We start from the raw sequence: 16,854 nt of genomic DNA on the forward strand, positions 1-16,854 counted from the left end.
ATGCTAGAAAATAAATCCCAACTCATGTTATTTTTATTCCCCAGCCCTCTTTTCTTGGCGATATCAAGGACAGGCACTTTGTGTGCTAACATACACAACGACAACACATACCTCATTAGTGGGACACCACACCTTCTTGTAGACCTCAGCCACAGGCAGATCCAAACTGATGATCTTATTATTCACCAAAAGCTGTAAAAGAGGGAAGAAAAAGTCAGCTCTAGCAATCATCTGCTGCCTGGAAATGGCAGCCCCATGCATCTGCACGAGGAATCCCCACTCGTGCATTCTCACCTCCATTCCACTGTCATCCTCCAGCAGAGCCACCAGATCACAGTCCTGACAGATTTTGTTCTTGATGTCCCTCATGAGTGGCCCAATGCCAGGCTCATTACTGCTGTAGGGATTTCCTGGCATTCTGCCCTGTAAGAAGTCTTCCTGCTGGGGATCTTTCTCCAGTGTTACAAAGAACTCTGTCACCTCATTCTCTTCCTGAAGAACAGCAGCAGGGTCAGAGTGAGTGAGTTTTCCCCCAACCATGCTCCCATTCCTGCACTTTTATGGTAGCAAGTGACAGGATGTCACTAAACCTTCAGTCCCTTCATTACTGGTACGACCTGTTGCATGCTGTCACATATGAGGATGTCTACTATCATTTAGTAAGCAAATTCCTCAGCATGAAACAATACTATATGCTTTTTGCACAGCACATGCCATAGCAGGGAACCTGAATGCTAAAACCCCTAAAATAGGATACTATTACAGTTCCACACTGGCTAATATTTAATCACTATTGTAGACACTACTGTGTTTTTTTTGCCAAACTGCAAGCAACTGTATCTACTTAAGAAGTCTGTAAGTGATGCTACAGCCTTCTCTGTACTTACAGGATAGATAATACTGCATAGTCTCTCAAAGATGAAGACTGGAGTCCTGTAGTCATCAAGGCTGTAACGTTTTGCAGTCTCTATACACACTGCCATAAATGCTTTGGTTTCAGATTCTGTGCCTGCCAAGAAATGGAAGCATTAAAAGGGACACAGGAGTCAATTTTACAGGTTCCATTTTACCTCAGCATACACAATAAATCCTTCTGCAATAAGCACCATACTTTGGTGCCCTCTCCTTTTGCAGAGCCACTACTTAAAAGGTGAAAGGCTATTTATTGGTATGTTTACTAGGAAAACCCTTTTGCATGGCTCGGCTGCAGTAAAACAATCCCATAAAAGGAGGAGGTTTAAATTCCTGGAAAATAAGAATCAACTCCAGGAATGCTACTTACCTCTTCTGTACCAAAAGGAATTATTGGAATGCCCAAGCCATAAACCCCCCTCACTACAGCAATCTTTTAGAAAGAAGTCCTTTGTGTGGCTGTAGCAATCTGCTTTTTCATCGTGGTTGCCCCAAACTGTTTATGGAACTGAGGTGGTTTTACCTGTTGTCATATCCTCCAGCATCTCCAGCAGCATGTCCTGGGTTTCATCAATCAGCTTTGTTCTTTGTACCACTAATTTCCTCAAGCACAGGTAGCCATTCAGGACTGTACCCACCAGGCGGCTCTTGAAATGCCGCTTAATGGACTCCACCTCCACGAAGGAAGAGAGAAGACCTGCAAAGCAATGGGATAGTCAGGAATTGGGAAGAGGGAGTTTGATTTCATGTGGTCAGCAAACAGGGCACAGCATCATCAAAACAGCACAAGGAAATGGGTTCTTACAACTCCCATTGACAGCCTGTGGTTTAAAGCTCCCTTCTATGAACAGTTGGAGGTAAAGCCCCCTGGCTTGTGAGTGCTGCCCTGTGAATTACAGCAAGTGGGACCATGGTGAGGGAATGAGGAAAGGGTGTAAGGAGCTTTCTAAGCACTTGATACAAAAATCATAGAATCCTGGAATGGTTTGGGTTGGAAGGGACCTTGAGATCATCCAGTTCCAACCCCTGCCACAGGCAGGGACCCCTTCCACTTGAGCAGCTTGCTCCAAGCCCTGTCCAACCTGGCCTTGAACACTGCCAGGGATGGGGCAGCCACAGCTTCCTTGGGCATTCCTGCACTTCTGGACATTTTTCTGCCACAAGGTATTTCAAAAACAGATGACTGCTTCTGTCTAATCTTTAAGCTGGCTCTGATGATGTGACAAGTGCAGTGACTTAACAGTTACATCACCAAACTGGTCACTCCTACAACAAAGGATCAGCAAACACTTGGATTCTTTCCCATGACATATTTCTCAATGTGCTTTTTCTTGCAAGAAGCCAGGTTTTATGAATTAGTCCACTGATTCTTCAAGAAATGGAAGAGAATACAAAAAAAGAATGACCCAGTTACTGATGTATTTCCATTTCCAGCAAGGTTTTGAAAATACTATCCTCTACAAGGTTCAAAAAAGAAAGGCTACTGCAGAGTAAGCAGGTAGGAAACAACAGGTAGGAACAAATCAATGTTTAGAATGGTTCCAGGAATTCTACTGTACAATTAATGTAATTAAGAAATGGAGAAGGAAAGTGCTATGGTGAAGTTTTCTCATATGTTATCACAGTTCAAGTAACTAAAAGCAGAAACAGACCATAAAGAACACAGAAAAATCTATTTAGGGGTTAAGTGCTAAATCAATAGCAAAAATCTATCTGCAAACCATCAAGTCACATCTCTCAAATTCTGCTATGTGATGTTACAGAACAGGGACTCCCCCATCTCTAAACCTACTACAAGACTCACGTTGATGCCACCAAATACCTGTGAGACTCTTCAAGGCATATCCCTGCTGCAAATCAGTGCTGAGTGTTGCTTCTTCCAAGGCAAGTAAACGAGCTATTTCCTGGGAATAATTAAGAAGTCTATTAGGACAAGACACTGCAATGCCAATAATGACACAGAGAAACCAGAACTGCAACACAGCAGCAGGGAAGGAAGGGGAGAGGAGAGAAAAACTACCTAAAACATTCTCCTCGTTTTCTCCCTGTACTGCCCTATTACAACCGCTTTAGTGGCCCCTCCATGATGGATTCAAGGCCACCATTAACACAGAGGCTGTCATGTACCTCTTTGGAGTGCCCCAGGGATCACCAGGGAACACTCCTAAGCCCCAACACTCTGAAGACTGCAACTGAAAAGTGCTGCTCCTCCAACAGGCTGTAGTTCACACTCAAAGAATGGTAGCACACCTAATCCTCCCTTGTCCTTAAGGGCTTTCAGAGTCCAGTCTGGCACCTAAGGCAGCTTCCAACTTGGATCTGGTGCCAAGACAGTGTAGAAATATTTCTACCCCTTAGCACAGCTGACCCCAGAGCAGCTATTAATGTGTCCCAGCCAGTCTGTGCTGAGGGCTGGGGCTAAACCCATTGTAGCTTTTAGTTCAGACAGCGCAGAAGTGTGAGCTTCACAAACCTGGCAAAGTTCAGCACTGAACGAACAGATGAAGATTTCAAAGCAGAAAAGCCAAGCTAGCTTTCTAGTCCCTCCATACTAGTCCATACCTTGGTGATGAGACTGCCAATATAGGGCAGAACCCCCCTGGCTGCCAGGTAGATCTTCCAGTGGGCTGGTTTGATGAGTTTCTGATACAGTGCCAGGTACTCAGCAGCACACTCACCAGCAATGCTGAGCTCATCCAGGTAGCTAGAGAAGAGAAACACAAGCTGACAACCACTTCACAGTAACAAGCACTATTCACAGCTTCAGGACATCACACAAAGAAAGAAAAAGCCTCCAGGAATCCATCCTCTCTATGGTACTACTAGCTAAAAGTATAACTGATAGGCATTACTATGGCTGAAGTGGTATTTTGTCCCAAAAAAGGGTCCCCCAACTGCGCTACTAGCCTCAAGTGGGATAAATTATGTCACAGAGCTGAAAGAGCGTTCACCCTATTAGTTTGCTATTGAAGAGGCAGGGGAAATGTTGTCCACACAGCTGAATACCATCTGCTTACTTCTGGAAAAGGTACAGGACTGCAACAGCTTATTGCCAGACAACAAAAAAACCTAAATCAATACCATTCCAGCTAAGTAAGTGTCAGAATCCAGCCCCAAAAAGACCTGTGAACCAGAGGTATACAATGGAGAGGTGTGAGAAAAGTTGGAAGGATGCAGAGATTCTCATGGGAACGGAAGAAGAACAATCCTGGAGCTGTCGAGTGTGGCAACACAGAAATACCTTGTGAGGAGATCAAGGACCTGCTGTTTGCGGCTGGGGATGGTGGCCAGAGCTTCCACTATGGTGCATGCAGCCTGCCTTGCAGCTTGAGTGGCAGGAGTAAACAGCACCTGAGGGAAGAGCAGTAGAAGATGGTGTCATTTGCCATGCAAAGATGAACTAGTGAAGGCACAACATACATTAGGACAGCCTGGTGACCTTGCTGTGCAAAGCGCATCAAATGCGGCCAGCTACCAAACATCTCTGCCCACTGACTCTGCCCAGTGCACCCCCTGGAGCTTTCACCCAGGTTTACCTGTCGCAGCCAATTGTTGTGTCCCAGCTTGAGATCCAGAGGACAAGGTCTCTTCCCACGGTGACTCATGAACTGTTTCCATTTCCAGACATATTTTTCTGACAAGTAGAGCTGGTGAAGCTCAGCTTTGCTGGGAGATTTCCCATTGGCATCTACACCTGCAATATTGAACACAGCTCAAGAGAACTGTCAGCACCTATTAACTGCAAGCTGTCACATTGTGTTATTTGCTCCATACTGGAACTCTCCAAACTCCAGCTGAGAAGCTTCTCATTGCTTTCTGCTGCCATGTCCACTCCGCGTGGAGGTATGTTCACTTCCAAGCCAGATGCAAATCCCATAACCTCTCGGGGAATTCAGTTGGCTGGTATCATTTTAAATACACAACCAGTTTCATTTTTCACATTCCCCTCATTATCTCCAGGGACAGTGCATGTTCTGCTTAGGGTTTGAGCAACACAGCCTAGAAAAGTCAGTGCTACAGTCTCTAAGGACTATACATCTAAGTGTGAAGATGGGATCACATGTCACAGGACAGAAGCCAACGCAACCCAACAGAAGCACATTCCTTATTAAACCTGGAGGGACACACACGCTCCTGCACAAAACTGCACAGAGTTAAAAGCACACGACTACCTCTGGCAGGGAGGCACTTTTTCCAAGCTTCGTATGATGCTTTGGGGTCCCTCTTGAGCCACAGCTGAGCTTGTGCATGGATTTCATTGCTGTAAGGCTTCACAGTGGTGAGAGCATCCATAGGCACATCCTAATGAAGAAAATAATTCTATGAGTCTTCAGAAAGCCACAGCCTGCTCCCTAAAGAGCAGCTCCTGTAGGTGAATCACTGGTTGTGTATATGCCATGAACAGGTAAATGCAGTTCTTGGGCAACAGCAGGATATAAAGTTTCTGTTAATGATGCACTAAGAGAGATGCCTCATTCCAGTTACTATTGAAATACCACTAAACCCAACTTTGACATCAATCTGTGGCTATGAGATAGCTAGATCAAAGCAGAAACATATTTTGTCCCTTGCAAATGTTATCCTAAATTACAATCAATACCATTTTTATTGTAATTGTAGCTCAGTGTTTACAAATCTGAGTCAAAAGCACTTGATTCTACTGTTTTTAGGTATTTGATCCTACTGAAAGAACCAAAAGCCTGCCCAAAATAACCAAGCTGTAGCTCTGAAGTAGCTCTTACCCCATGCCTCAAATCTGAGTGGGAAAAAAAAAAGCCCAGTCTTGAAAAGTGGTGGTTGGAGCCACCAAAGACCAGTAAGAAAAACTGTGATTTGCAGTCTGCAAAGACAAGAATCACAGGACTTGGGCTTCCCTTGTGCCCGTGACCAGGAAAAGCAAGCCCTGGTTTCCTCATGAATCGCTGAGACTTGTGTGCCAGACCTTAGTCAGCAGGTTTGCAGGTGCTGTGCTCAGCACCCACGGCAGTACCTTGTTTTTCTTGCTGGTTGGAGCAGGTGGCTTAATCAGCTTCTGAAGAATGCGCAGGCACATGAGGGTGATGTTTTCAACAACCACTGGAGTCTTAATGTTCACAGCCATCAGAAAGAGGCTGAGAGCTGAAAGACACAGACATACATTTCCATCCCAGATCTGCAGATAACACACCTCCACAGCTCCGTACAGCACATTACAAGTGTTTAGAGTGAGGCAAGACCTCATCTCCTCAAACAGAACTATCACATTCTCATGCAACAATGGGTGGAAAGCAACTACTTTATTACAGCAAGAGAGTCTTGTCATCCTTCTCCTCACACCTCCAGCTTTCTGTTTCTCAACACTCCTCTTTCAAGAGACACATTACCTCAAGACAAACCATCTGCTGCTAACTCCACTTCAAACCCTAATCACAAGCTGGGTCAGTATCAGTTCCCTTCCTTACAGAAACAGATCTTGCTATAGTGCATGGACGTGGGTACAGCATATTAAAATGAAATGTTCTCACTACTTGTTTGAACTCACCACAACGCAGTCGGAGCTCCCAGCAACTGTCTTCCTTTGAGATGGAATCTGTTAGCAGCAACATTTCATACTGGAGGCTGCTGGCCTGTAACAGACACAGGTTCAAAGGTTTAAGAAGTCTTGGTGATGCAGCAGTCCCTTTTGCCTTCTGATATTTAAAAAACACAGGTTCAAAACACATTGATCTAAGTAAATTTAATCCTATGCCCATCTGGGATGACTGGCAATCTATTTGAAAGCTGCAAACAACAGCCAAGACAGGCAGAACTGCCTGAGGAAATTCAGGCATATACCTAAGCACATCATTTTGTGCTCCACTCTGACATTTATCTTATCATGACACAAACACCTTCCCTATTGCAAACAGACCATATGAGAGAGAAGATGCAATGATGAGAACACAACAGCAGTTGCAGAGGGCAGAAAACAGAAATTGGCAAACACCAGTCTCTCACCAGGTCTGGATTTGCCCAATGTCCCTTCAGAGCTGCAGAAACCTTCCCAATGATTAAATCATTCATTTGTTGCGTGGCCTCTGGATTGTCCCTGATTTCAGGAGAGGAAAGAGAACACTGTCAAGTTGTGCTCATACTAAATCCCAAAAGCTCAGGGATTTCAGTTTAGTTGATAACAAACATACAAGCAGTTAGAGTCTACAGTCTGCTGATGTAAGGTATCTACTCTAGAAAGCTTCTCCTTCCTGATGGTGCATTCACAAGAGCTCACTGAAGTCAAAGGGCTGCATGCACCAAGTAAGAGCTAACCTGGTCAGAAGGCACATGAGCTGTCGGACCTCCTCCCGCATGGTGGCTGCGCCGCGGCGCAAGTTGTAGTCAAAGAGCTCTCGGATAAGGCCCTGGGACACAAGGATGTGCCTGATGGCAGAGTTGGTTGCCAAAGCCCGCAGCAATGTTATGCAGTGCTCAGTCACAGCTGAGGCACAGCCATAGCATTTGGTTGATGATGTGTGGCCACAGCCTAGAACAGACAAGGCACGATACTGGCTGGCAGTAAACGTGGGTTGGACAGTGGTTCGTGAGGACTTTGTTGCTGCCTCTCTCTGTTGGAGATCGTATTCCAGGAGTTCCTTCCGAGAGGCAAACACTTTCTGAAAGCACAGAGAAGGAGAACTGGAAGTTGTGGAACTGTGAGGCAGCACATAATGGCTAATCCAATTCACTGTGGGTTTTGTGGAGAAACACAACTAGAGATCCTTCACATCAATGGCAGACTGAGGAGATCCATTTGAAATACCAGCCTCACTCCCAGTTACCTGCCCTGGTTAAAGGCTTCTTGTCTATATTAGAAGCACTGGAAATGTGACAAACCCATAGTATTCATGGCAACCATAGCTTTTAGAAATGATTATTTGTTATTTCCCTGAAAATATGCAGGTGATCACCTATTGCTCACAAATATCATTAAACACAGATGACATCATCTTAATTTGTATTTCTGATATGCACTGTATCTGGTGACAGAAAGAAACACATGAATCAAATCAAAGCACATCATACCTGGATGATTTTGGAAAGTTCATCAAAAGAGTTCTTGCAGTCACCACAATACTCCTGGGCTAACTGGAGTATGTACCTATTCACACTAGCTGAGGTTGAACTTATCCCTCCACTACTACCAGATTCATCCTGGAACAGAGAGGAAAATAAAAAGGAATCGCATATGAAGACTACACACAAAAATAACCAGAACAGCACCTGAGCAAGGACCTTGGGTTGCTGTTGGCAGTGTAAAGGCCAGTGTTTCACCAGCCTTGAGTTCTGTGTGAGATCCACCTATCCCTTGTTACCTGTGGCTTTTCAGGGGCTGCCTCATTCACTTTACACAGCAGGTTTTCCAGCTGTGGTCGGTGGCCCATTAGCTGGTGATACACTCTGTCAGCCTTGTCCAGGAGAGTGTTGATATTTGTTACTGCCTAAGATAAAAAAGGAAAGGAAACTCTTATGTTCAGATGCCATTTTAAATTCTACAGAACTACAACCATCAGCCTCCAAGCCTGACATGCCACACAGTGCAATGGCTTCTTCATTCACTAGCAGGGCTCCTCACACAGAATGGTAAAGCATACACTACACCCCAAATTGTACAGCAAGGTAAAGAGATCTAGTGCTACATAGCTAGTTTGTAAGTAAAGCACTGAATTATGTCTTCTGAAGAATTACTTATTTGGTGGGGCAAGACAGTAAATAAGGAATGCATTAGTCAGTGAGAAGCCTTGAAGAACCATGCTTTTCATGTTACTCCCAAGAGAGATGGATCTCTGCTACCCCTACTTGGCTGCTGACCCAGCCAAGAGATAGAGAATTCCATTAATGACTCTGCTATTTGCTCACCTTCTTTCGATCCTCTTCATTTTCTATGGGATCCACTGCACAGCAGGGCTTGGCATACAGCATGAAGTCAAAACGAGCATATTTACAGAACCCACAGGCATTGCAGAGGAAAGGATCTTTCTCATCGTAATTAATGGATCTGAAAGGCAAGCAGAAAGGTCACTGAATGCAGCTGAGCTTTATAAGGGTAACCAAGGCAAGGAAAACAGTTGTGAATGGACTCAGGTGAAAGAGGAGGATGGCCCTTAAAATGTCTAACCTACCAACCTGCCTGGGGAAGCCACAAGTGAAATACATAAGGTACAGCAAAACCCACACATCAGGCAAATAAATAAACCCCTCGCAGAAGCAGTGCCACACTCCAGCCCAAAAAAGCAGAAACAGATGTGAATTTGTTCCTAACAATTCTACTTTAGCTACAGTAATTCCCAGTTGAACGTCAGACTAGGGCACTGTGCCCTTTAGGAGAACACAGATAAAAGGGAATCATTTTGTTTTGTAAGGTCTGGGCTTTCAATAGCTTTCACTCTTTACCCAGTTGCAGAGGGACTACAGCATACTTATTATCCCACTGCAGACTAGAGCAGAATGACATGAACTGATTTATAGCACCCATAATTCAAGAAGGGATGTGGAAAACTTTCAATATAGCAGTAATCACCTGATCTATGGAAAGAATCTGCTAAACACCTTGAATCCATGAGGATTAGAGTGAAATATGTGCAACAATAAGGGGAGAAGAGATATCAGATAAGGAGACAAAACTCACAAAAGAAAAGGATTTAGAATACTGTAGTGAAAGCTTGAATAGCACACAGTAAATTACACCCTGAGCCCTGCTCTGAATGAGGGGAGGACAGCAAAAGCCCTGCACAGACAAGCAAGCACTGTCTGTCCAGCACACTAAGTCAAGGATCCTGTGGGGAACCCCCCCCTGCAATCATCTAATTGAACTCCAGCCTCATGCCCTTGGAACAGTCAGGCCAAAAATAATCTCCTCCTGGGAATTTTCCCTATTGAACTTCCGAGGGCCTGATGCAAAACTTCTGTGTTCTTTCAGCACTGTGCTATCAGCTTCCTTTGTTAGCCTGTATTAACATTAAATCCCTGTAAGCCTGTTTTATACTTCTCGACTAATTTGATCGCGCGGTTGTATTAACCAGAATCATGTGTTTGGTTGAACACCCAACATGGGCAACAGCACAAAGGCTCAGTAAACCCCTGGTGCTGGCTCTGTGGGGAGGCAGGAGGGGGACATACCTGCACTTGTGGCACTGGTACACGTTTTCCCCACAGTTCCCACACACGCCGGGGTTGGCCGGGACGGAGGCGCTGCACCGGGGGCACTGCAGGGTCTCGGTGGAAGCCTGGTAGTTCTCATAGAAGTCTGCAAATTCAATCATGAGGTTGGAAGCCACGATGGGCAGTGGCAAATCAATCTTCACCTCTGTCTGGCCAGGGGTCAGCTGGACTTTCTTAGCTTTGTGCCAACGGGCTGGCCTGGGAAAAGGGAAGAAAAGAGGCTTGGTTGGGAAGCACCCTGCCTGCCCACGTCTGAAGAGAAGCCAAACGCAACAGTCTCAGCTCCAAATCTACTTTAAATGGGATGAATGGAGAGCAGTTCTAGGATTCGTTTCCTTAGCTTCTGTATTGACATGATATGTAGCCAGAAATACATTTTAAGCCTTTATCCTCTTCATAGAGAGAGAGACTGTTTAGGATTAAAGAGCTGTTGATGCCTCATGGAGAAACTTTAATTCTACAGACATTTTCTAGGGATTTTCACCTCCATTTTTTTATTAGGAAGGACATTTGCATGAAAACAGGATATTTATTTCTAAAGATCTCATCTGCTCCCACTGCTTATTCTCAACCTGAAGTCAGAATCCTCTCTTTGTGACATCATAATCCTCTCCACAGCAGCCACTTGTGATGTCACAGAGGATTAAGACTTCAAATAAGCAATAAGCGGCAGGCACAGATTAATCCTTAAGCCAAAAAGATCTGATTCTGGTGAGAACATCTCAAGAAGTAAGAAGAGAAAGCCCATAAGCACAACTGGCTCCAGACTGAGTGATGCACTGAAAAGGAACCATTTCTCATAGGTAAAGCAGCAGTCCAGAGTTGGCCCATCCAACTTCTCGTTTTAATTCTACTACAGGGCTTTAAACAAGTGATGTTAACACTTGCTGCATTTCTGGACATGCTGCAAGGTTCAAATCCCCTTCTCAATCAAACTCTCCAGGAGGTGCTCTTGGTGCTTGGTGTCAACACAGTGAAGTTAGGTGCTTAACACCGAGCCTGCACAGAGCTTGCACACAGAGACAGAGGAATATCAGCTAAAACAAGGAACCAGGCACCTGGCCAGAAATCATAATGTCAAATTCAGAGACTTGCACATAAAACCCGTGATGAACATACTTGTTTTTCAGCTCCACTATGGCTTGCACCGTCCTGTTGTTGTAATAGAGGTTGATGGTTCGGACCATTTTGGTCCGTTTCAGGTCTCCTATCTTCACTGTCACTTTGCTGATGGTGTGGCTGCCAATGAGTTTCACCACTTGCTGGGTTGTTGTGTACCTCGTGTCCACTTTAATGGAGGAAAGCTTGATGTACTGAGAAAACAAAACCAAGGACTCACTGCCTATATGATTACAGCCCAAACCCCTCGGAATCACTGCAAATCACTGCTGTGAACATTTTGGCTCCCTCTAATTGGGAAGGCTTTAAGAGCAGCAGTTACTTACACAGAAGGGCACCTCTGGATTGTTGCAGACAAGGCAAGGGTCACTCTCCAAGTAGTAGCCATCAAACTCCACCAGCCCAGACAGAGTGCTGGAACAAGGCAAAGGACATCGACACATACAATTTGGCATTCACTGTGTCTTAAACACAAGCCATTCAATCAGTGTAGTTTTAATTTACCTGCAGTCCCCACCCCCAGATTTAGGAAGAAAAGCATTACAGTATAAAGCAGACTGAACATTACTGTTCTTCACTAGGCAGCATTTTAGTACAATTAACAACTATCAAAGCCATGATTAAGTACACAACACATAAATCTGCAAGTCTATACTCTACAACCCTAATATTTTGTAACATTTACCAACAATGACAGCAAAAAAGCTGAAGCCCAACTGCTGAGAGCACAGAGAATGTCACATTTTTCAGATGGCAGAAAGGAATCTCTATTCCCCCAAACCCAGCTGCAGCGAGCACACAATCTCAGCAGGGGTCCTTCCTCCACCAGGATCTTATTACAAAGATTGTGCATTCTCCTCTGGATGGCAGAAATGCTGCATCCCCATCTCTGCTGAAAAGCTCTTTAGTGAAATGGATCAAAGTCAGGAGTAACTCACTTGTAAATGTTGGAGTTGGGGTGGTTGGTAAGAATGTGGTTTTGAGTGCGGAGGATCTCCACGGCCTTTTGGGAGTATTCCTTCAACTGAAACGACACAGTAAGGAAAATATTGTCTTCTCAGCATGTTTATTGCTAGAAAGACCTAAAGATCTCTCCTCCTGTGGCATTCCAGGTCCCCCAGAAGATGAATGCTCTATACCAGAGAAATTCCTGTGGTTAAATCATTACCCAGGAATGCAATAGATCCTAAAATCAGACCTTTACCACAATAACAGTGCTATTTGTCAGACAGTCACTGTAACTGCCTGCCAAGATTTGTGAGGCATTCCCAGCTTTTTAAAAGTACACATGCAAGTATCAATGAGCTTAAATTACTTGTTCTCAAGCCCACTGGTGCACTAAAAAATCCTGCCACTTCCTTTGTCCAACAGCCCTGGTTACAAAAAAGTTCTAGGAACTGGAATATCAAAACCCTAGAAACTGGAGCTAGCAAATATATGTATTTTCCCACAAAAGCTTCCTGTGGGGAAGATGTTTTCATCAAAAGAAAATTGTTAACACAGACTCCAAAAAAACCTCCCCAAACCAAAAAACCCTAAAATAAGAAAAAATCCACACTCCTCAAGTCCTGAAGGAGCCTTTTTAACAGTTTTGGGAACAAGAAAAGTTTCCACAGAAAGCTCTTTTGACAGAAAATCTGTCCCAGCTGTATCACTCCTGATAATTCCGATATCATTTGTCATTTGTGATAATCCACAGGAAGCAGCAGGACCTGGGATGTCAGGAGGACACTGTACCTTCTTCTCAGTCTGCTGTGTTTTCAGGGAGAAGTATCCCAGGAGATCTACAAACTGGGCAGCCTTTCTCCCGTAGGCTGGAAGTTCTGGCCAGATTGACCACATGAGATCCAAGAGTAATTCCTGCTGAGACTTGTTTGAGTTCCTGTTGTATAGAGGACATACAATTAGGGCTGTGAAGATAGCTACACAGACTGCATGGCATCTTACTCAAAACGTGCTACAGTTCACCAAGCTTGGAAACCATTATCCTCCATACACTGGAGTGCAGAGAGTTAATTCTCATCACTCTCTGAAATGAAAGCAGCTGTCTTGCAACAACTGATAAAGGTCTGAAGGACTGCAGCACCCTGAGTTGTGCCTTTCCCTATGTAACTCCCAACTTTGTAACTGCATGAGTCTGCATCTGCTTCAGAAATTCACTTGCTCACAAATACCTCCTCCCCTAGGCATCAGGAGCCAGAGTCTGCAGGCAAATAAAATGCTTCTTGCAGATGACAGCTCAAGTTGATCATTAGGTCACAACTTCTACCTTCAGCCCCAGTAACTGCAAAACAGTGTGAGCAAGCCAAGGGAATGCAATCATCTGCAAGCTCCAGCATCCTTCAGGAAGGAGGCTCAAGTATTAACTCTCACCCAAGGACAGAACTGTGCATAACCGAGCTGAGACTGGCTAAGAGGAGCCTGATCAGAGTCCTCCGGCTCACCTGTAGATGTGGAGCGTGAGGCAGTGTGCCTGCCATCTCACAGAGGACGAGTTGGACTCCAGCAAGAAGCAGCGCAGGAACTGAATTAGGGTCTCCTTGTCAGCAAATTTGTTCAGCTGGTTCACCAGAGCTGTGCACAGCTGATCCTCCTGACTGCCAACGCCTTCACCTAGGGGACACCGGGTGGCACAGTGAGACTTAAGCAAGAAGATGAACAGACTATCTCACAGGCAGACCAGTTTCTCATTTTATAGCTCATAAAGCCAGGATAACGGGGACAAGTAACTGTGTTTCAGGGAATAAGCAAGTTTAATGTTCTTTTCTTTTTCCATAACTATGACCTAGTACTCCTAACACAGCAGAAAACGGCTGGAAAACTTGCTAGTAAGGGTGTGAGAAATGTGCCACACATCCTGATAAAAAGAAAAGGATCAACCATGGGGCAGTAAAAAGACTCACAGAGATTCATCTCAAAGAAAGCCAAAATGGTTCCATGAAGAAAAGCCAAGAAAGAATTTATGCCCAGGACTTTTATAGGAAAGCTTAATTACTTTCCCAGGACTTTGGGCATCCATTAAGCAGCAGCCCTGGCTCTAATAGAGTTTACAAGTCAGCCAGTGGAAACAAGTCTGAACATTACCATTGAATTGCAGAACTAACTGGGTGTGCACGTCCAGTACTTGTTTTAATCCCCATGAGCATGTCAACCTCCTACAGCCTAGGACAGGCATGCTGGGTGGAAGCTACTTCATTATGAGAATCAGTAACTCCCATAACTTTATCTTGAAGCCCACTCTAGTTAACAAATACTCACAGTGGGTTTGGGATGCACTCAGCACTTAATTTCAGCCCCAGCTTCTAAGGCATACTCCTTCGTCTTCGTCCCTTTCCTACCTACACACAGTAAAACTGCTCTTCTCTCCTAATTGTTGCTGTAGTCTGTAAGTGCCCTTGCACCCCTCTATGACCCTTTCCCAACAGTGGCATTTATCACAAGAAGAGGAAAGCAATTCTTTCTAAATTGACTATGAAAGGCTGAGAGGAGCAGACTTTATCTCTAAAACCACCACAGAGAACAGGGCACAGCAGCAGCTCACCCTCTCGCTCCTTTTCCTTGTCTTCTTTCTTGCTCTTTTTAGTGGAGGATTTGCTCTGTGTTGCTGGCTGCCCAGAGCCTGCTGCTGCAGGAGCAGAGGTGGAAGAGGTGCTTGATGATCCCGAGGATGAAGCCACAGACAGCACTTTACTGCCACACAGAGCACAAGACAACAGCTGCAGGAGAACTGGTGACACTCCTTCATCTACCAGGAAGCTGACTTGAAGGAGGAAATAGAGAACCGCTGCGAAGAGAGGAAGAAAATCTTTGAAGCCTGAATTTAAAAAACAAGCAAGCAAAAAAAACCCCAACCTCAACAAAAAAAATGCCTTTGAATGTGACAAGGGCCATCCCACAAACTCACAGAACCCTCCTGTCCCTGCACTGTACATTTGGGCACGTCAAGGTAAAGTGTTTCATCCCAAATTACGCACTGGAACAACAGCAGCTCAAGCAAGAGAACACAGATCCCCTATTTCTGTTCTTGTGAGTTATCCATTACACCAGATTGTGTCCTTTAGCTAAGGACAGATGCAATTAGAACACTGTGATAATTAGTACTGGAAACTGTTCAGTCCTACTCAGCTGTGTCCTCCCTTCTTCTCTGCTGAGATTCCCCATCTGGTAAGTCTCGATGCAGACCAAGACACATAATACATCCCCTCTGCTCCCTCAAATACTCTTCAAGAACTCACAGTCATCTTTAATGCAGAATTTCTGCCAGTTCACTGTTCGCTGTGTGGCAATCTCTGCACAAGCCTTCAAGTGCTCCATCTGAAAGGCACGATGGGACAGGATTAAACCCCATGTCAGTGTTTCTGACATCTTTCATCGATGCAATGTACGCTTTTCCTAGCACAGTGACACACTTCTCCTTACCAAGCTGATCAAGGTATCGTACTGCAGGGCAGAGCCTGAGCTTGCTGTGACCACACTGGCACGAAGGAAAATGCCTTGCTCTTCCAGGAGCTTTTTGATTCCACGAACATGGGAATCCAACGTGTGCAGGTCTCTGAGCTGGCGGTATTTGTCCTTTGAGCCACAGATGAAGAGCAAAAGCTTGCGAACTTGGCGGCGCACGAATGGAGTCTGCTGGATCATCAGGTACTAGACAAAGAAAAGGCCACAACGTCAGCACTGTGAACTCAGCAGCAGGCAACTCGTGCCACCAAAACACCATGTGTTTTCATACAGAAAGAAAATATATGGGAGATGTATTCCTGAATCTGTCAGCTTTAACGTATGGTAAAGTCACCTGTAAAAGTAAGTCACAGGCAGAAGGAACACTGCAAAACAACACTGCAGCATCCCGAGCTGTGCCACTGTGACACTGCTGCTCCTTTGTCATCCATGACATCAAATAAAAAGCTAGTCAAGCCTAATTAAGAAATCCTACCCCACACTTGTGCAAATGGAAGATGTGATCTCAACTAGGAAGCTATACAACCAAAGGAACCAAAATAATATACTCCAAATACCTTACTGATGCCTTTTATAAGGACCAAGTTAAGTAGCAAGCACGGTTACATTGTACCACCCCAGAGAGGGTTTTCAATTCCTATTTCCTGGCAGCAGACACCGAGTTACAGCAAATAGCAGTGCTCTTTTTCACGTATGCTTTCCTACAGATTCTTGTTCCACAGGAATAAAACAAAGCCAACAGCTCACCTTCTTCCAAGGGGGCTTAAAATTCAGAGATGGATCTGAGAGGAATTCTGCAGAAGCTCATCTCTCCCATGAAAGGCAATACTCCTGAAATGTTTTTGTTCAAGTCCATAGATCTATCATGCTCTCACTTACTTCAGACAAGAAGTAGAACCAAGAGTGGTCAAAGATGGGAGGCGGGATGCGGGAGTTTGTGTCTGCAATCTTCTTGATCTGATAGGGCAGCCGCAGCACCATCTCTGTCAGGAGCTGAGTGTAGGCCTCAAAAACATCAGCAGCATGACCCTGGGAGCAAAAGCAATCCATCAGGCTCTGGCACTGAACATTCCCAAGGAGCTGTCATGACAAGCTATAGGGTGCATTTATTGATTTGCTAAAAACAAAGCTTTTTTTGCACCTCTGCAGCCTGTAAAACAAGCCAACAAATCTGCATGAGGACTTTAA

At 44.8% G+C, this 16,854-nt stretch overlaps 1 protein-coding gene across 1 annotated transcript in view; it reads right to left on the reverse strand.

Moving 5' to 3' along the window:
- The window catches only part of UBR4 (ubiquitin protein ligase E3 component n-recognin 4), a gene marked incomplete at its 5' end in the record, with an annotated part of 75,667 nt that overhangs the window by 17,441 nt on the left and 41,372 nt on the right, over positions 1-16,854 (reverse strand). The window contains 26 exons of the mRNA XM_057416246.1: positions 112-192; positions 295-492; positions 888-1,009; positions 1,436-1,609; positions 2,735-2,816; positions 3,475-3,616; positions 4,154-4,263; positions 4,449-4,606; positions 5,085-5,214; positions 5,903-6,030; positions 6,434-6,518; positions 6,889-6,979; positions 7,198-7,541; positions 7,951-8,079; positions 8,241-8,366; positions 8,785-8,923; positions 10,045-10,284; positions 11,206-11,399; positions 11,532-11,619; positions 12,144-12,229; positions 12,943-13,087; positions 13,650-13,818; positions 14,747-14,989; positions 15,441-15,519; positions 15,625-15,852; positions 16,546-16,695. Of these exons, the coding sequence (XP_057272229.1) occupies positions 112-192; positions 295-492; positions 888-1,009; positions 1,436-1,609; positions 2,735-2,816; positions 3,475-3,616; positions 4,154-4,263; positions 4,449-4,606; positions 5,085-5,214; positions 5,903-6,030; positions 6,434-6,518; positions 6,889-6,979; positions 7,198-7,541; positions 7,951-8,079; positions 8,241-8,366; positions 8,785-8,923; positions 10,045-10,284; positions 11,206-11,399; positions 11,532-11,619; positions 12,144-12,229; positions 12,943-13,087; positions 13,650-13,818; positions 14,747-14,989; positions 15,441-15,519; positions 15,625-15,852; positions 16,546-16,695 (3,861 nt within the window). The remainder of the gene's footprint in view (positions 1-111; positions 193-294; positions 493-887; positions 1,010-1,435; positions 1,610-2,734; positions 2,817-3,474; positions 3,617-4,153; positions 4,264-4,448; positions 4,607-5,084; positions 5,215-5,902; positions 6,031-6,433; positions 6,519-6,888; positions 6,980-7,197; positions 7,542-7,950; positions 8,080-8,240; positions 8,367-8,784; positions 8,924-10,044; positions 10,285-11,205; positions 11,400-11,531; positions 11,620-12,143; positions 12,230-12,942; positions 13,088-13,649; positions 13,819-14,746; positions 14,990-15,440; positions 15,520-15,624; positions 15,853-16,545; positions 16,696-16,854) is intronic.

Source organism: Pezoporus wallicus, unplaced genomic scaffold (genome assembly GCF_028554395.1).
Source record: "Pezoporus wallicus isolate ANWC-B61680 ecotype Strahan unplaced genomic scaffold, APGP_CSIRO_Pwel_v1 contig_14547, whole genome shotgun sequence".
Lineage (NCBI taxonomy): Eukaryota > Metazoa > Chordata > Aves > Psittaciformes > Psittacidae > Pezoporus > Pezoporus wallicus.